Source organism: Sycon ciliatum, chromosome 10, assembly GCF_964019385.1.
Source record: "Sycon ciliatum chromosome 10, ocSycCili1.1, whole genome shotgun sequence".
NCBI lineage: Eukaryota > Metazoa > Porifera > Calcarea > Leucosolenida > Sycettidae > Sycon > Sycon ciliatum.
In genome coordinates, this window is record NC_088652.1 from 17044513 (window position 1) to 17064935 (window position 20423).

A 20423-nucleotide genomic window follows, 5' to 3' on the forward strand; every position below is an offset into this window, starting at 1 on the left:
TGAAGCACAAACTCTCTATTGAGCCGAGTCACTGACATGGTGTATGGCGTAACCATGGTGTAACCAAGGTGTAACCATGGTGTTTTGTCAACACGCACACAGTCACCAATGAGCCATTGCATGCCTGTCTGCTCGTCATGGCCGGTGGTGTTCAGACTCACCGCGCTCACCGAACTGTACCTGGGTATTGCCAAACTGGAGCAACGGGTTGGTTTTCAGACTCGACGCTCACCGAACTGACTCTGTACCTGGGGTATTGCCAAACTGCAGCAACGGGTTCCCGGCACCTAACCCACTTAATTACAGTGAAACCTGTCAAAGCGGCCACTCTGATAGAGCCACCACCTGTTCCAGAGGACTACCACAACAACTCCAGTGGTGTAGAATCAAGGCCAGGGATGTTCCCGTAAAACCTGTCAAGGCTACCACCGTCGAATAAGGCGACCACCTGTCCCAGAAGACCACAGAAATCAGGACCAAGGGATGCTATTTTCAGTCAAATGACCCTGGATACGGAGACCACCTGGTGACAGAGACCACATTTTGAAGGTCCCTTGAGCGGTCGTGTTAGACAGGATTCACTGTATTTCCCAGCAAATGACCCTGAACAAGGGGCCACCTCTACACGGTGACCACACTTGTATTCAAACGCGGAGGTGGTGACTTGTACCCACCATATCATACACACAACGTAGAAAGGACTGGGTTTGGCCGAACCAATCAAAACCTGCTTCCGCCGCCGTTTATGTGTTAGGAGGATAGGCAACAGTTTTCGGCCGGTCCATCATTAATTTTAGTGCTGACCCATGAAGAGTAAGGTAGTGCTGACATCACACTAGTACATGTAAGGCACCCTGTACTGTGCTCTAGCCCGTAGTCGAAGTTTTTTTCTTCTCTTTTTTCTTTCTACAAAATCCACATATCTCCAGACACTGGGGTGAATAATGGAGTGTGGTGGTGGGGCCCAGTCTGAGGGTTCACCCCAATATTCAGTGTGCTGTGAACCGACCGCACCTGCCTGAGTATTAGATTATCAGGTAGTTGCATACAGCTCCCTGCACGATCCACATTGTTTATCTGGAGTACTGGAATTTCACACATTTTCGGTGTATGTTTTTCAGTACTTCCGGTGCATGTGTTTCATATCCAAAATTTCAATACACCGAACAAACACTGACACACATAATCCAATAGGGAACTGCTTCTCTGAACGTACACCGAACAAACACTAACACACATGCATGCACAGTAAAACCTGTAACTAAAGACCACCGTGACTAGCGACCAGCCTGGTACTACAGACCAGTTCGCCAGGCACGGACGGTCTCGCATTACTATTATGGTTGTGCTGTGCAAACCTCTAACTAAGGACCACCTGCCATTAAAGACCGTTTTCTCTGGCCCCAAGGGGTGGTCGTTAGTCACAGGTTTTACTCTTCATGTAATCCAATAGGGAACACTCAACTGCTGCTCTGTACCTAAATTTCTGTTCACCTAACCTGGGCTTTTTCCCCTCATGCCGAAAATATTGAGCACCGAAATTTGGAGAAATTCCGAAATTGGAGTAGTTTCGCGCGACTGCGCTACTTCATTTTTACCATTTGAAGTACTTCTCTGTATCTTCTAGCTATTCAGACTAGTAGCTATGCCATAGTATCGTCAAGTATGCCTCAGTCAAGTCACTATGCTCACAAGATCAACAAATATTACGAAATTGTAAAGTTTATGTACAGACGAACACTTACCATTTCTCTCCGTTCAGCGGTAGACTAGACTAGTCTAGAGGCGAAGAAGCCTTCGGAAAGAGGTGTGGGTCGTTGATGCTTAGTCTGCGGAGCTGCATAAAACTCTGCCTGTCATCTGAGAAAATAACTTGAAGTTCATAGTTGTGCATCTGCGTTTCAGAGGAAAGTTTCCTGTCCGGTTTTCGAAACATCAAATCAAATCAACCTAACATGCGCTAAACAGCTTGCGCGTGCAAGGACACCCCGTCCCCGTCCCGGGCATGCGCGCAGGTGTTCAATAATCCCGCGCATGTCAGTGTACATGGTGTAGGTAGCGGCTAGCTCACGCCACACTGTCTGTGGTTCTCTGCTCGTCAAGTTTTCTTTTCCTTCAGTTCCGAAACGAAAGCGCATTGTAAGTGTCAAAGCTAATTGCGGCCGCCGCTGTCCTTGACGCAGGTTTTTGACCAGGACTAAACCTCGGTGGATGAGCTAAGCTGTGGTGTATTCGTAGCCAAAGTCGACGATTGTTGTTCTGTTGCGTTCACGATAATAACAATGCTGCTGCCGCATGCGATTGCAGTGCTATTCTTGACGGCATCTCTCCAACCATGCGACTCGTCCGAAGCATCCGGGACCAGAGGTAGGGAGATGATGGTTGAGTTGTTTTATGTAGCTGTGGCAAATATTCAAGTCCAAGCCGATGTCCTTGTACACTTGCGAAGGCCACAGGGCCTCGAAAATCGTGAGCGCCTTCCCACTCCTGAACATAATAATTATTATTATTCCCTTCCGAAGTTCGAAGTATGTAATCAAGCACGCTCAGGAGGTCATGGTGGCTGAATCTTGCCCGAGCCTGCCTTGGCGGATAATGCTCGAAAAGGTGGCAGATTCTGCTTTTTTTGCACCGAAATTGGCAGAACCATACAAACCTTATGGCGGGCAATTCCTCGAATTCTGCTCCATTTCTGTATCCACATACCAAACATGCATGAAACTTACCAGAAAAAGTACCGAATTCTGCCAATTTTTCTGCCGGCATTATCCGCCAAGGCCTAGCCTGCAGCCCAAGGGCCGTAGGCCCGAGGTCTGCAGACAAGGGCATGATTCAGCCATCATGACAGACAGAGCGTGCTTGATTTGATTTCTTACAGCGCGAAGCAACATATTAGGGAAGGTCAAAGGCCGAAAGGTCGAAAAATTATTCCCGAAATGACGTCAAATGGTCCTGACATTCCCGAAATGACGTCAAGCGGTCCTGAAATTTCCGAAGGGACGTCAAACGGTCCTGATGGCCTGATTATGCCCGCGGCGGGAAGACCACCTATTGGCCAATCACGTGACATGTAAGAAAATATTGTTCGTTCTCTGCGATGTCGCCCGGTCTGATGGCCAAGACACATTTGGTGTTTTCTTCATCTGTTGTGCTCAGGGCTTTCAGCCCGGAAATGCAGAGTTTTTGCAGCTTCTTGTCAAGGGATCGGGGTTTGATAGTAACTGTTGGCTAGTATCAGTATCGAACTGTGTAGTGTAGAACGAATACACGAGGTGATAAAAGTCGGCTCCCGGTTCTCAGTGGGTGCATCAGTAGGGATTAGACTTGTCATAAGTGTCACCGCATGTGCTCGGCGCCCAAGATCTTGCGTATGCAGTGAAACCTGTCTAGGACGACCGCTCAAGGGACCTTCAAAATTGTGGTCTCTGTCACCAGGTGGTCTCCTTATCCAGGGGTCATTTGACTGAAAACAGCACCCTTTGGTCCTGGTTTCAGGGGCCTTCTAGGACAGGTGGTCGCCTTGACAGGTTTTGCTGTACATGTAAGCATGCTGGATTGCCCTTGGACCGGGATGGCTCGTCCGTGCTGCTTCCCGATTGTGTGACACTAGTACAAGGTAGTATAGTCGACTCCACTTATAACGAGCTCGTATATTATAGCGAATTTCGTGATATAGCGAACCATTGTCCATGTCCGCGTTTGAACCCGTACAAAATTGACCCTTTCAAGAGCGAACAGTTTTCGTTTATAACGAACCAAATCTTGTAGGGCCGCATGTAAACCAAGCGCATGTCAGGGGCCACTTGCCAGTCATGACTTGCTGCTTGCATAATGTGAGTGCATTTCTGTTATAATGAACTTCGGCTATAAAAATTAAATTCTCCTGCACAATGGTGTTCGTTATATGAGGAGTCGGCTGTACTACCATTGTTGGTACTCAAAGCTTTATTTAGGGAAAACCACAAATTGTGGTCCAGAACACCAATAAAATAATCACTGAAATGCAGTATTAGAACCGATAAAAATTGTACTACCATTGTGGGTAAACCCTGGTCTAAAGCTGTGTTCACAACTGGCGCGTGTACGCATGAAACCAAGCGTTTGTGCGTATTTTTGCTGGCTTTTGGAGCACCATGCATACGGAAACGCGCCGAAATGGAAATTCCAACATGTTGGAATTTCAGCGCGTATCAGGCGCGCACCAGCGTACATGCCAGTCACTTTGACTGGCGGGGTCTAGAATTAGTACTCGAAGGTGTCGCACGCGCTAAATACGACTCGGATTGCTGTTTTATGTGAAAGCTTGAGCGCGCGTTTTGGCGCGCATGAACCGCAAGCGTACCGCGTCCACGCGCCAGTTGGGAACACAGCTTTAGACTTGAAAGAAGGGACTCAGGCCTCTACCCCGTCTGAACCTACCGCTGACAAGCACTGGCTAATTATACATTGTATAAAGCACATAATTATAATGATGTCATTGCCATACGCGATGATGTCATCATGGCACGCATTGACGTCATTAGAGAGGTTATGCAAAACGAAAATGCGTACAAACTTTCGCTCTGCGTCATGAAGTGGGAAACTTCGCACGAACTTTCGCTACTTTGGATGCGAAACTTGCAGGGAACGCGAAATGAACTTTCGTAAGAAATTTTGTGAGATGTGGTCATCATAGCCATGGTGTGCATGCACTTGGCGCGTTCAAACTACGAAAATGTACAGAACGCAAAGTTCGTGCGAAATTCGTACACACTTTCGCAAGGACCGTCGCGAAACTTCGCTCGAATTTTCGTTCTGCAGATCCTCTCTATTGACAAGATATGATGTTGTCGTTCATATTATTATTACTGTATTATATACAGTGGCAATGTGCTGTTGATCCATCCCAGTAGTGTGTCCCTGATCAGCTGATCCACAGGAGTTGGGAAATAGATCAAGGCTGCGCGTGTGCAGTGCAATGGGCATGCGTGCGCACAGACATGTGGGTTTACAATTTTACATGTACATGTATGTGCTGTGTGTGTGTGTGTGGGGGGGGGGGGGGGGGCAGGGGCGTCGGAAGGTATTTTAGTGTGGTGCGGTCAGTCATCTGAAGTACAGTTTACTCGTGTGGGAGGGATGGCGGAGAGGAAATTTTTGGAAATTTAGAGTCCAGATCAGTGTATTTTATTGATTCACGGGGTACCTAGGGCAAAAAGTGGTACGGTCAATACCGTAGTGACCGTACCGTGTCCGACGGCCCTGGGGGGCTTGCGTTTGCGTGTTTAATCTATCCGCGTATGTCCTTGTACACACGCCTCTGCTTTTCTGGTTTGCACTCTACCCCACACATGCAGCGTTGACGTTGGCTTATCAAGAGGCACCCACTGCTGGTCAAAATGTCCCCATGGGACTAGCTGTGCCCTCGGCTACAGTGCCAGCTGCCATAGTTTGGAGCTCGGGTATAGAGGGAAGCGGTCATCAAGATATCGGAAACATTGCCTCCTCCCCTAGCAACATTGACCCGGCCTCCACTACGATCACAGTACAACTCGGAACCACTGGGAGACGGGGTGACCACAAGGGCAATGTGCCCGGAGGCAAGAAGAAGGGGATGAGCGGACGGCTGATCGCAGTAGCTGTCATACTTCCAATCATGTTCATCGGTAAGTGAGCATCATGCTCGACAAGCCCATATTGGTCACCTGTGCACGCAGAAAGGGTGGAACTGTCCCTGTTGTATTCCTTTGCTAAATACCTGCCACAGTAGCTAATGCCATGTTTGACAGTGGATCCGTACTACTGATCTCTAGCTGACTATCATTTCCAGTACATACACACTTTTTTCTCTCTTTTTTCCTCCGTCTTTGCTACCTTGTTACTGGGAAAGAAATTTCCATTTGGATTCTGGGAAGTAAAACAAAGTTAAAAAAAGAATAGGAGTGGGAACAGCATATACACCTAAAACAAAATGTAGAGGCACACATTTACACTTGCTCAATGCCAGTAACGGGTTAGGTATGACTGTGACCAGGAGAGACCAGTGAAAACTGCACGGACCTCACTCATCTGCATCATAAAACAAGCGGGTTTGTCAAAGCATTTCGGCATGAGCTACCTTAAAATAAAATGGAGTGTCGGAAAGATGACCCAGTTGGCTATTGAACTGCCCTGTGGCCATCACCCCCCTCCTCGGATATCTGCACATCATGGTTGAACTTGAGAATGACTCCACTTCTGCACATGCACATGCACATGCACACACACACACACACACACGCACGCACGCACGCGCGCGCGCATGCACGCACGCACACACACTACTACTACTACTATTGACAGCTGCCAGAAATGGCCACGCCGCTCCCCGAAGGGAGGTACTGTCAGAGAGGTTAGGGGAGAGGTAGGCAGTTCTTCAAATGGCGCTCCAGGTCCTTTCGCCTCCGAAACTGGCGTTGATTACAGACTCGGCAACGATGTTCAAAGTGCTGGCGATCAGTCACTGTAGGGCGTTTCGGGCGGGGTTCACAGCGATGGCGTTTTAGGCCAGCAGTAGACTTGAAAGTACGCTGGCAGGCTGTACACACTGGGACCTCGGCAACAGGAGGAGCATCACTAGGCGGTCGGTCGTCACAGTTGTCACTCTCTTGGCACTTATGCACTGCAAGCCCACCCCTGCTCCGGAGCCATCTACTGCAGGCAGGACACTGCACTGACCCAGGCTGTTGTGGTACGGGGAGCTGTCGGACTGCTGTGCACTTGTGCCGGGCCATGTCAGCGCGACGACGAAACAGGCGGCCGCAAACGTGGCACACAATCGTCTTCGGGGCAGGCTCCTTCACCCCCGCTGCTGCCGACACAATATCACGCCACTCTCCGCGATCATTGGCCGATTGGAACCAATTGTGCACGCCGGCCACAGTCAGATCAGCCTGGACAACGTCCTTCCAGCGATGTCGGGGGCCGCAAAACGGGCGGGTTCGTGGGAGATGAGGGAAGAGCAACTGCTTGGGTAACCGATTGTCATCAAGCCGAGCTAGGTGCCACTCCAAGCGTCTTCGCTGTACCATGCACGACAGTGGAGTAGGGTCACCCCACTGTGTGCGTAGTTGCTCTGATGTAATGTGTTGCTCCCACTGGCGGCCGCGCGAAATGCCAAGGATTGACCGTAGGTTGGCGTGATGGAACCTGTCCAGCTTGTCCAAATCCGACTTCAATGGGGTCCAACATTCCGAGCCATACAAACCGTGGTGAGAACACCTACCACGTACACACACACACACACACACACACACACACACACACACACACACACACCTGTCCTGTCCTGTAGAGTCACTGCCGCAAAAGGGTCACGTGATCCCATCACTGGGAAACTTGAGAAGAGAGAGAGAGAGGACACGACGCCCGATGACGCTCCAGGTGCACGGGTAGTCGCATCCGCTTGCCACATATGCACACGTGCTGAAAGGCTGAGCGCTCCTCTGCTGTTGGTCTATGTGCCACCCTTGAACAGCGATGCCTTCCCCGTCCCCGGACACCGCGAAAGCAGCGACCACACCTGTCACAATGCGCGGCACAACATCCCTCCGCCGGTGCCGACGTTCCGGTAGTTCCAGGTGGCACTGCGGCATCCACCGTTGTGGAACTACCACACACACACACACACACACACACACACACACACACACACACACACACACACACACACACACACACAAACACACGTGCATGCATATACACACCCATACGCACACACACCTTGAACCTTGAAACTGCCACCTAAAGGTGATGCAGTGCCTCAAAGAGGCAAGGAGGGCAGAGTTACTTCTTGCATTTGTGTTGAGCCAGGTACTGGAGACGTGTGAACTTCCGAGAGCAGGTCGGGCATGGGATGGTGCGGCGCTCAGAGCCAGAGCTGCATGTTCTGCGGTTGGAGTTGCAGTTGTGCCGGCGGTGCCCAGCTTTGCTCCGGAAACAGCGGTCACAGGTGTGGCAGTGGTAATGACATTGGGTGCAATCAGGTGGGCGAGGTGCAACAATCTCTGGAACTGGAGCGTCACCAAGACTGGGAGAGCAGCTGTGCACAGCAAATCCACCTCGGCTAGCAAACCACCGATGGCACGTTGCGCACAACACAGCACCGGCCTGTTCATGGATCGGCTTCAGTCGCTCTTCCCTGCATTTGTGCCGCCGAAGTCCGCTTTCCCTGGCGAAGAGTCGCTCACAGATCGCACAACACACTGACTTGGCTGTCGTTTCAAGGCGTAAGCGCCGTGCAACAATAGCATCCGAGATGGACTGGATCCACTCGCCACGTTCAGCTGCGAGGTCGTACCAACCGGTGTATAGACCGAACGCCTTGAGGTCATCGCGTACCACATCACGCCATCGACGCCTGGGGCCATGAGCAGGGCGTGGAGTATGGAGCCACGAGAACAACACTGTCTTTGGAAGCCGGTGGTCGTCCATCCTGGCAATGTGGCCAAGCCACTGCAGCCGTCGACGGGCAACCATGTCAGCAACTGGCTCTGTAGCGCACATTCTATGCAGCGAGGCAGATGACAGGTGGTCCTCCCACTGTTTGGAACGCGAGATGCCGAGAATGACACGAACGCAGCGGTTGTGGAATTGTTCAAGGCGACGTATGTCGGCACGCAACAGTGTCCAGTTCTCAGCCCAGTACAACAGCACCGACAACACACAGCATGTGTACGTGTGTTGTTTCGTCTTGGATGTTAGTGAAGTGTTCCGAAAAACTGACGAGTAGAGGCTGCCGAAGGCCTTAGATGCAGCAGCTATGCGATTGGACACATCGGTGTGGCATCGTCCGTCTGGTGTTACCACTGAGCCGAGATATGTGAACTGGCTGACATGCTGGATGGCGTTGCCTTGTACGCTTAGCGGGGTACGGTCACTGTCGTTGATCTGATGCCCAACAGCCATGAACACTGTCTTTGCCATGTTGAGAGACAGCCCGAATGCTCCACTGACCTCCGCAAATATCTCAAGCATACGCTGAGCATCCGAGTGGCTGGGTGCAAACAAGGCTGCATCATCAGCAAACTCACCATCTGTGATGACCATATCATTACCACGCTTAGATCTCTTGAAAAGCTGACCATCGGCACAGGTACGGAGTGGAAAACCAGACACTCCACGCTCTTGGACGCGTGCGCACCAACGTTCCATCACTGCACTGTAAATATAGAGATAACACTGTGGTAAATCGACTGCTTTTATTGTTACACTAGTTCTGACGATATTAGTTATTTGATTGTATTCTTACTTTGTAGCTGCGTCCAGGCTCGTTGGAATTCTCATCACGGACTCCATTCTAGTTTCGAAGAGATATATATTCTTGTCCAATTGTTCTCAACAAATTCCTCGTCGTGTGCATTTGTTCTCAAACAAATTCTTCGTAGTATTTGCAGTACGTAGTCTCGCGCTCTTTGATTTGTTTGACTCGCGCGTGACTTTCCTTTCTTTTCTTTTTGTCATGTATGACGTATCGGTATGACGTGAGTGTGTACGCACTCTGTTTATGACCACGTGACTGCATGCTCACGTGGAACTACAGTCAGTAGGCTAGTGCATTTTAGCGACTGCAGCGATCCGATCTTCTTGCTGCAGCGCTGTTTCTTCTTCACTTGTGTCTTTTCTTTGGTCGCTGCACTAGTTTGTGATTACCATGATTACGCGTCAATGGACGACATGGTCGCCATTTTGTGCATGTCCTTTTTCCTGATGGATCTTGGATCTCGTGGAAAAAGAACAGTTTTCTTTTCTCCCAACTTTACCACTATTTCAATATTTCAACTCTCTTGATTCCTTGTTGATAGTTGTGGCTCAGTGCATGTGCGAGTGTGCTGGAGTGCTAGCTGGAAGAGATAGAGAGCATAGTGGTGGAGTAACAACGTGGTGCCGAAACCCCGCTGGTTTGGACCGGAGAATACGAGCGTGGTTTCGAATTGGAATTTTCTTGAATTCGTAAATTGTGTCCGGATCGATCGTTCACGTGTCGTGTGTTGTTCGCTGAGCACTGGTAGAGTGCTGACGAAGCGTGCTGTTGTGGCCTGGTAGTCGATGCCTCCTAGACTTAGGAACGCTCGAGGCAGGGGTATCAGTAGCACACCGACAACTCCACAGGCGCCTGGACATCGTGATCGTGACATTGAAAATTTGTTGACTCCTGGGAGTCCTGAGGATAGTACATCCGTGGTATCCAGGCACAGTGAAGGTGGTGCTGATCATACTAGTGTTAGTGACAGTGCGTCTTCTGTCAACAGAGAAATGTCGTCACTTAAGTTGGATGGATTCGTGAAGCCGTATCGTGGCCGAGTGGACGACTTCGACATGTTTTGGTCGAAGTTTGAAGTACTGGCAGATATATCGGGGTGGACAAGCACGGAGCAACAGATGAAACGGTTGCCGCTGTTCTTGGAGGGCGAAGCCCACCGTGTGTTCTCCAAACTGAGTGAGACGGAGAAGCGAGATAAGGATGCAGTGAGGAGCATCCTGCGGAAGTCCTTCTGCGTGAGCCGCAGTGAGGCGTACCGCTTGTTTAAGCAGCGGCAGCTGAAAGTGGATGAAAGTCCAGAGGTATATGTTGCCGAGCTGTGCCGTCTGTTAGAGCTGTCTGGACATAAGAGTGACAGCGATACCGATCCTGTGGTGATCGAGCAGCTGTTGGCCGGATTGCCAATTGAGTTTGCCAAGGATGTCCGTTTGTCCATGGCAGGCAGGGACCTGAAGGTGTCTGAATGCCTTGATAGGATCCGGGCACTGCGATCAGCCACCGGCGCCAGAGTTGGTGCAGTGTCCGCAGCAGCCACATATGTGCAAGACAGTGTTGCCACGCCATCACCGCGGCTTTGCCACCATTGTGGAGAACCGGGCCATTTCAAAAGGCATTGCCCGAAGTTATCCCGAGCAGGGAATGGTCACGCGGCCAAGCAAGAGCACCGGCGCAAGGACCCGTTCTGCCACTTCTGTGACAAGAAAGGGCACGTCAAGAAGGACTGCTTGCTGAGGAAGAAGTGGCTGGATACACAGGCCAGCTCAGAAGTTGCTGGGGCCTCGGTGCACTCCAAGGACGTGTGCCTCCTGGCATCTGCATCGCCATCGTGCCCGAAGCTACCTCGTGTGTTTGTTGAATGTGCAGGTCCTGAGGCGAGTAACAGTGTGCGTGCTGCAGCTGTGATAGACACTGGATCCACTCGCACGTTAGTGACAGAAGCCCTGCTGCATCGCCTTGGTCTCGATGTGACGCCATTGACCAATAATGACGGCATCGTAGCACTGGATGGCAACACCATGCAGACGTGTGGCACAGTGGCCCTCAAGTTTTGGCGACACGACGGACCGGTGAGCATTCATGAAGTGGTATTGAATGCTGTCGTTGTGCCTGATTTATGTGTAGTGGCCGCCGATGTACTGATTGGCATTGACCTGGTGACCTTGTGTGGGCGCCTGTCTGTAGAGTATGCTAATGATCAGCTTGTGCGTGTCGTAATTGGGCCCGGTCCAGCCCATGCAGATAGTTGCCCGTCGGTGTCAGTAGCATCAGCAGCTGTGCCGCCTCCTGGCCACCCTACACGTGTACAAGTGTATGAGGATCAGCTGACCGACGGTATGACCCCTAGTGCTGACAAAGAAGTTCTCCAGCCAGTCGCCGATGACTCGCCAATGTCTGCAGCTCCGACGCGCCCGCCATCGAAGCTGTCGCATCATGTCCATGTAGAGACTCACGGCAACGATGTCATCCTGAAGGTTGATGACGGCGAGATGCGTTGGATGTCGGCTGAGAAGCGTTGGGAGGTCAAGTGGGTATGGAAGTCTGGTGAAGAACCCAATGGCCGTGTTGGTCCTGGTATCAGCGAGTACCCTCGGAAGAAAATTACCGCGGCAGAGGAGACGCAATTCTGCTCTGCTGTAGATGAGTGGATTGAGCGAGGCTGGCTGGTGAAGCACGACGCTGAGACCCATGGTCGCCCTGCCTGTGTCTTGCCATTGATGGCTGTGAGTCAGCCGCACAAGACGTCTACACCTGTGCGTCCGGTGTTAGATTATCGCCACCTGAATAAGCTGTTGGTGTCCCACCCTGGCACTAAGTCGCCTGTGTGCGCCGAGACGTTGCGCCAGTGGAGGCTCAAGGGTGAAGCTGATGAATTTGAGTTAGTGGACATTACCAAGGCGTACTTGCAAATCCATGTCAGCCCGGAATTGCTACGGTTCCAAGTTGTCGAGTGGCGTGGTGTTCGCTACGTGATGACGCGCATGGCGTTTGGCCTGAGTGTGGCGCCGAAGTTCATGGACACCATCATCAAGTACGCTACCGGCAGCTTGCCCGATACAGATAACTATGTCGACGACATCATTGTCCCCAAGAGTCAACGGACTGTGTTGACAGAACAGCTCGCTAGCTACAGCCTGCCAACTAAGCCTGCTTTGGAGATGTCGGCTGCACGGGTTCTAGGACTGCAGCTCAACGAGTCTGATGATGGTCGAGTGCGCTGGTCCCGGCGTGATGAGTCGCATGTCGCATTTGCTGATGTCACGACGAAACGTGAGCTCTACAAGTGGTGTGGCCAGTTGACGAGCCACTACCCTGTTGCGTCATGGCTTCGTCCTCATTGTAGTTGGCTGAAGCGTTTGGCATGTCTGGAGAAGCTTGGCTGGGACGACCCGTTGCCTGCAGATCTCGTTCAGCGCTGCATGAGTCTCGCCTGCCGTTTAAGCCAGCACGATCCTGCTACCGGTGTGTGGCACGTAGACCCCAACGGTGAAAGCCAATGCCAGGTGTGGTGCGATGCGTCTGATATTGCTGTCGGCGTGGCGTTGGAGGTCGGTGGTGACATCGTCGAGGATGGTTCGTGGCTTCGTAAGCCTGACGACAAGCGGCATATTAACATTGCTGAATTGGAAGCCGCTGTCGAAGGCATTTCCCTTGCCGCTAAGTGGGGTGTTTCCCGTTTCAAGCTGTTGACTGACTCTAAGACAGTGGCAGCATGGCTGACGCAAGTAGTAACCAACTCCAAACGTGTGAAGACTGGTGGTCTGCAAGAGCTGCTTGTGCGTCGTCGCCTCCAGATCATCGATGATCTCATCGCTACGCTAGGTCTGACGATCGAGGTCGTGTGGATTCCGACGAACGAGAACCGTGCTGATCAGCTGACGCGTGTCCCGACTGACTGGATCAAGTATGCAAAGGCTCTTGCACCGACTGATGTTGTGGCAGCCTGCCTGTCTGTGGTTGGCCCTGTCACGTTTGCTCAGATACGTGAAGGCCAGAAGGTGGATCCCACCATTCGAGCTGCTGTTGCTCAATTGGAGTGTGGTGAGTTGGTCTCCATTCCTGAGTTCATAAAGGTGCGTGATCAATTGCTTGTTGATGATGGTATGTTAGTGCGTAGTATCAAGTTGCCTATTGATGGTTTGGTGTCTGTGCCAGTTATTCCTACGTCTTTGCAACATGCTGTCGTCTCTTCTGTTCATGTGAATTCTGGCCATGGTAATTGGCGAATGATGTATGATCTGCTTCGTTCTAAGTGCTATTTCCCTTGTATGTCGTCGTTGTGCCTTGAGTTTGTCCGGCAATGTCAAGCTTGTGTTTCCGCCAGTAGTAAGAGTGGTCCGACGGCTGATCCCGCTCGCCCAGATTTGCCCGGTAAGCCTTGGCAGGAGATTGTTATTGATACTCTTGAACTTGGTTCTGACCGCAGTGGGCGTTTTCATTGTGTTCTTGTGATTGTTGATGTGTTTACTAAATGGGTCGAGGTTGTTCCCCTACGTGATGGTCAGTCAGTTGCTGAAGCTGTGACCGATGTTTGTTTGAAGTGGGGCTCCCCAGAAGTTGTTCGTATGGACAATGGTACTGAATTTGTGAATGGCATTGTCGAGTCATTGTTTCGTGTGTTTGGCACGAAGGTGCGTACTGGTGCAGTTAGGCATCCCCAGTCTCAGGGTTCTGCTGAGCGATTTAATCGCACTTTGTTGACCCTCATTCGCAAGATGCTCGACTCCTCGAGTGATTGGAAGTCTGAGTTGCCTGTGCTGTTGCACTACTACCGTACGCGACTCCATGCCGCGATTGGTGTGTCCCCAATGGAAGCTATGTGTGGATGGCTTCCACGTCAGTTAATTGTTGACGAGTCTGCTGTTGGTTCTAGCCTTAGTGATTGGGTGGACAGCCTTGCTGGTCGGTCCGCTCGTATTCGTGACTTTGTCGAAGCTGAGTTGTCGTCTCATGATTTTGTTGAGGGCAGCGCTTCCAATCCATATGCTGTCGGTGATGCTGTGTTGCTCCGTCACCCCGCTCGTTCGCAGAAGCGCTTGCCACCGTTCGAAGCTGGGTGGAAGGTCACCGAGATCCTTGGTCCTGGTTCCGTGCGTATGTGTCGTTCTGTGGATGGCTTTGATCAACAAAAGACTGTTAACATTCAGTTGATTAAACCTGCTGCTGAATCTGTGTTGTCGTGTGAGTCTGGATCTGTGCCTGCGTCGCCTGTGCAGTGTAATCTCGATGTTGAGCCGTTGGCTGTCGCCGATCGTAGTCTGCGTAACCGTCGTCATATCCAACGCCCGAGTCGTTACATCGATTGACACTGTGTTACCTGGGGGACTGGTGTAAATATAGAGATAACACTGTGGTAAATCGACTGCTTTTATTGTTACACTAGTTCTGACGATATTAGTTATTTGATTGTATTCTTACTTTGTAGCTGCGTCCAGGCTCGTTGGAATTCTCATCACGGACTCCATTCTAGTTTCGAAGAGATATATATTCTTGTCCAATTGTTCTCAACAAATTCCTCGTCGTGTGCATTTGTTCTCAAACAAATTCTTCGTAGTATTTGCAGTACGTAGTCTCGCGCTCTTTGATTTGTTTGACTCGCGCGTGACTTTCCTTTCTTTTCTTTTTGTCATGTATGACGTATCGGTATGACGTGAGTGTGTACGCACTCTGTTTATGACCACGTGACTGCATGCTCACGTGGAACTACAGTCAGTAGGCTAGTGCATTTTAGCGACTGCAGCGATCCGATCTTCTTGCTGCAGCGCTGTTTCTTCTTCACTTGTGTCTTTTCTTTGGTCGCTGCACTAGTTTGTGATTACCATGATTACGCGTCAATGGACGACATGGTCGCCATTTTGTGCATGTCCTTTTTCCTGATGGATCTTGGATCTCGTGGAAAAAGAACAGTTTTCTTTTCTCCCAACTTTACCACTATTTCAATATTTCAACTCTCTTGATTCCTTGTTGATAGTTGTGGCTCAGTGCATGTGCGAGTGTGCTGGAGTGCTAGCTGGAAGAGATAGAGAGCATAGTGGTGGAGTAACAGCACCAGCAAACAAGTTGAAAAGGACTGGTGCCATTGTACACCCTTGGCGCAATCCGTTGCACACTGGGAAGCCTTCAGTGGGGGAACCATTAACGATGATCGTGGCTGTCATGTTGTCGTGAAAAGACTTCAGAAGGCTGACCAGTTGCTCCGGGACTCCCAGCTTCAGCAGGACAATCCACAGTGCAGCACGCGGAACAGAATCGTATGCCTTCCTCAAATCGACAAACACCAGGAATCCCTTGGATTGGTGCTCGTGACACTTCTCCACAACCTGGCGAACAACAAACGTCATGTCCGTGCAGGAGCGACCTTTCCGGAAACCACACTGTGATTCAGGCAGCACACTTTCGGCGACTTTCTGCAATCGGTTTTGCAGCAGGCGTCCGAACAGCTTGCCAATGACGTCGAGGAGTGCGATGCCACGCCAGTTGTCGCAGCTAGTGAGGTCACCCTTCTTGGGTATCGGTATTATCTCAGCATTCACCCAATCTTGCGGTACTACGCCCTCCTCCCAAACCGCGGTAATGAGCTTAAACAGATTGGCATAGAATAGGTCGCAGTTGTATTTGACCATTTCCGGTAGAATGCCGGAGCTTCCAGCAGCTTTCCCGTTCGTAAGATAGCGAAGGCAGCGCTGGGCCTCTTCAGCAGTGGGTGGGGTGGCCAGGTGTTCCATGATGTTGCGCTGCTGGACCAAGTCAATTTGACTTGACTTGGTCCAGCACACACACACACACACACACACACACACACACACACACACACACACACACACACACACACACACACACACACACACACACACACACACACACACACACACACACACACACACACACACACACACACACACACACACACACACACACACACACACACACACACACACACACACACACACACACACACACACACACACACACACACACACACACACACACACACACACACACACACACACACACACACACACACACACACACACACACACACACACACACACACACACACACACACACACACACACACACACACACACACACACACACACACACACACACACCTTGACCTTGACCTTGATACACGTTGCCTTGATAGGTTACACGGTCGCCGTCAGAGGAGAGCGGTGGAAGAGGCTGAGGAGCAGCACTTCTGATGGCATACTAGATGGTGACGTAGTCGGAACTTCCTTTGGCAAGGTTCACACACACACACACACACACACACACACACACACACACACACACACACACACACACACACACACACACACACACACACACACATACACACATCCGCACACACACACACACACACACACACACACACACACACACACACACACACACACACACACATACACACACACACACACACATACACACACACACACACACACACACAAACACACACACACACACACACACACACACACACACACACACACACACACACTGGTGCACGATGCAAACAAACAGATCGGCCATGTACACTGCACATGCAAGTGTGCGGCGAACCAAGAGTGAGTCCTCCATTGATTTCACTGCTTCCTTATTCCGATGTGCTAATGCAGGTCTGCTTGCCCTCAGCGTCCTTTATCTGCATGGTGCACGCTTGGTCAAACGCCCGCTGAACACTTCCCACAGCAACACCAGCAATACAGCACGGAATCGTGCCGCAACTCTCCACTTCGAAAATGGCGACTCTAAGTCTGACGCAGCTCGAGCATGGGGTGACGGCGAAGGCCGGACGAGCCAGTGGGTAGATATTGAGTTGCAGTGAAGAGCTACAATGCTACGTGTTCAAGTGCTTCACCAGTAGAACAGCATGCATGTCTTCAACCATGTACCCTGTGTGTGCGTGTGCGCGCGTGTATGTGTGTGTGTGTGCGTGCGTGTGTGTGTGTGTGTGTGTGCATGCGTGCATGTTGCATTGGTGTACGTGTGTGGATGTACATGTGTGTTTGTGCATATGTGTGTGTATGTGGATGTGCGTTTAAAATGGATGTGTGCCGTGGGTGGTGCAAAATCGGGCTTTCTGAGTTTTGTAGTTTTGGCAGTTGCTACCTGCCTCAAATCTTGATTTGTTTCATTCAGATCTTTCTCTGTTTTCGTTGCCATGAGACCACAGCTGATGGCATTCATCCAATTCACTTCCAGAAATGCATTCTTCTCTGGCGAATGGTTTACGACTGTACATGGTACAGGCTGGTACAGGCTGTGTGCGCGCGTGTGTGTGTGTCACTGTGTGCGTGTGTGTGTGTGTGTGTATGTGTGTGTGTGCCGGCTAGTCTTGCATCTGGAGCGCCATCAGGTGGCCTGCTCCTTCTCTCTCTGCTGCCCCTCGGGGGGGGGGGGGGGGCACAAGGCTATGGGTAATGGCTCTGCAGGACAGGACAGATGTGAGTGCGTGTGTGTGTGGGTGCGTGACCTGAGTCGTGATCTCCGTTTCTGCTCCCGACAATGACTCTGGCACCTTCCGGAGTGGTGTGGCTCTTCTGGCAACCAAGCTACAGTAGTAGTAGTAGTAGTGGGTGCGTGTGTGCGTGTGTGTGTGGGTGAGTGGGTGTATGTGTGTGTGTGGGTGTGTGGGTGGGTGGGTGCGTGTGTGTATGTGTGTGTATGTGTGTGTGTGTGTGTGTGTGTGTGTGTGTGTGTGTGTGTGTGTGTGTGTGTGTGTGTGTGTGTGTGTGTGTGTGTGCGTGTGTGTGCGCGTGAGCATGCGCGTGTGTGAGAGAGAAAGTGCCTGTGTGTGTGTGTGTGTGTGTGTGTGTGTGTGTGTGTGTGTGTGTGTGTGTATGTACGCATGTGTGTACATGTACGTGTGTTCACGTGTGCTCGTGTGGACAACGTCACTGTAGTGTGCTTAGGGGCTCAAACATGTACGCTGCGGCCTGGTTACTGGTATGCGGCTTGGGCAATTGCCAAGGCTTGATCCAATGACTATGTACTGGGTATGGGTATGGGGGGGGGGGGGGGGGGATGGTGTACTTCCAATGCCAGGACAGATTGGTACAATTTGTGATTTTTGTCCAAGAGGCTAACACTGGCCAGGCAGCATGCTCCGAACAAGCACGGCTTAACTGCACACAGTCGATGCGTACACTTACTTTTTTATCGTTACCGATAAAGAAATTCAGGCAAGCAGTCCCACTGCACTATAGTCTATAGAGCATCCACGATTGCAGAACAGACATGGCATCGTTATGACATCATTATGGCATCATGAGCCTGAATAATAGAGGATTGATGTAATGCCACTTCCACAAATCTGATGACCAAGACAGAGCTAACATGCATGGTTTATCTCTGTTACTGTTGCCACTGCATGTCCTGTCCTGTTGTCATGTGTGCTTGTTCACACCATTCACACCTTGTTTTCAGGCACATTGGTTGTGCGTGTGTGTGTGTGTGTGTGTGTGTGTGTGTGTGTGTGTGTGTGTGTGTGTGTGTGTGTGTGAAAAAGTGAAAAGTCACTTCAAATACAGTAAAACCTGTAACTAACGACCACCCCTTGGTGCCCGGAAAAGTGGTCGTTAGCATGCTAGCTAGCCAGCACAGACTGTCAGTGTGACCTGGTGTAGTGGTGAGTCTGGTGACTGATCTGTGTGATTGCACTTCGACAGAGAGCCGCTCAGTCTTAGTTTCTCCTTCGAGTAGTAACATCGATCAAAGAGCGCTTTGGATGCGCTCTCCAAGACGTTTCCTATCATGTTTGTTCTTGACAGCACTTGAAATTATGACAGGTGTAGTGCAATCCACCCTGATTCCACAGTAAAAATGAGACTGCGCTCATTTGTCCAGCTGTAGTATCGAAACGACCTTGGAAAATCATCAAAATTTCGAGAAGGAGCTTCAAGCAATGTTTGATTTGCTACATCGCGGTCGCTAGTCACGGGTCAAAATTCGACATTGGGACAAGAAAAGGCGGTCGCTGGTCGCGTTCAGCAGGTAGTCGCTAGTCACAGTGCATTTTGAATGTGAGACCGCCCGTGCCTGACAAAGTGGTCGGTAGTACCAGGCCGGTCGCTAGTCACGGTGGTCGTTAGTTACAGGTTTTACTGTAGCTGTATGGTGTAGACCAGGCTGAATAGTGACGGTCAATTCTTCAGCTTTGCAAGCTGTTGAATCGTGCAATCCCAGCACAAGTTGCTATGGCTTCTGCCGTAGCATTGCTATCATCGCCTCCGGCAATGGGCGTCAAAGGTCAGGAGCAAAGGTGTGTGTGTGTGTGTACGTGTGTCTGTTTTTGAACAAGTGTGAGTGTGGGTGTGATTCTGAGTGTGAGTGTGGGTGTGTGTCTGTGTGTTTTGGCGTGTGCGTGGGTATCATTATGTGTGTGTGTGTGGGTGGGTGTGCGTGCGCGTGTGTGTGCGTGTTTGTGTGTGTGCCTGTGCCCAAAGGATGGTGTAATGTTATCACGTGTGGTGTGGTTTCATTCCAAGTTGTGTTGCATGATATAGGTCAGCGTCACTTGTTTTTCTTCTCAATCCTGATGAGGGTTCCTGGCCGGGATTGAGATATTGTAATTTGCAGGGAAGAGACCACTTGATTTGAGGATGGTGTGTGTAGGGCTTTTCTCATACTGTAAATATACAAATTTTCGGCAGCTATTTAATTTCGGCTATATTCGGCACCGACCCAAAACGCCTAAATTAAAACGCCGATGAAATTTTTCACAGCATCTGTCGCACTGTACTAGCGCCTCTACTCCACGGCGAAAATAAATCGCCGCCGAAATGTCAAAATTCGTGAAGTGCCGAAATTTTGTATACTTACAGTATAATTATAAGTTATTGTACTTGAGTAGAAAATTAAAGTTTGCATGTGAGCAGTGGCGTGTCCAGGATTTGGCTGAGGGGGGGTTGCGGCCGGGATCAAGGCGGGATGGGGTGGGGGTAGATGACATCATGCTACTGTCCCAGGTCAGCCATTTTGAAAACCAATGTCAAGAAGCTCCTCCTGTAGCCCCTTCTTCAACAGTTATTCACCCAAACGGCCCCAGAGACTGTTCCGGAGGATCAGCGCACCACACGGGGACAAGTGTCGAACTTGCTTCAAGTTCCCTTTCTCCGTGGGACTGCGGTACGATCGAGCA

At 50.7% G+C, this 20423-nt stretch overlaps 1 protein-coding gene across 1 annotated transcript; it reads left to right on the plus strand.

Annotated features, from left to right (window-relative positions):
• The first annotated feature begins 2065 nt into the window (after positions 1–2065).
• LOC135826103 (uncharacterized) lies at positions 2066–17492 on the plus strand. Its single transcript, XM_065338740.1, has 3 exons — positions 2066–2367; positions 5337–5645; positions 16900–17492. The coding sequence occupies exons 1-3, from the start codon at positions 2283–2285 to the stop codon at positions 17106–17108; spliced, it is 603 nt and encodes a 200-aa protein (XP_065194812.1). The 5' UTR covers positions 2066–2282; the 3' UTR covers positions 17109–17492.
• The last annotated feature ends 2931 nt before the right edge of the window (positions 17493–20423 follow it).

What these genes read in the sequence shown, in the direction of transcription:
- LOC135826103 (XM_065338740.1), top strand. Translation starts at nt 2,283, where the DNA reads ATGCTGCTGCCGCATGCGATTGCAGTGCTATTCTTGACGGCATCTCTC. An exon ending in CGAAGCATCCGGGACCAGAG is followed by an intron (nt 2,368 to 5,336) that starts GTAGGGAGATGA and finishes CCACACATGCAG; the next exon opens with CGTTGACGTTGGCTTATCAA. An exon ending in ACTTCCAATCATGTTCATCG is followed by an intron (nt 5,646 to 16,899) that starts GTAAGTGAGCAT and finishes GTGCTAATGCAG; the next exon opens with GTCTGCTTGCCCTCAGCGTC.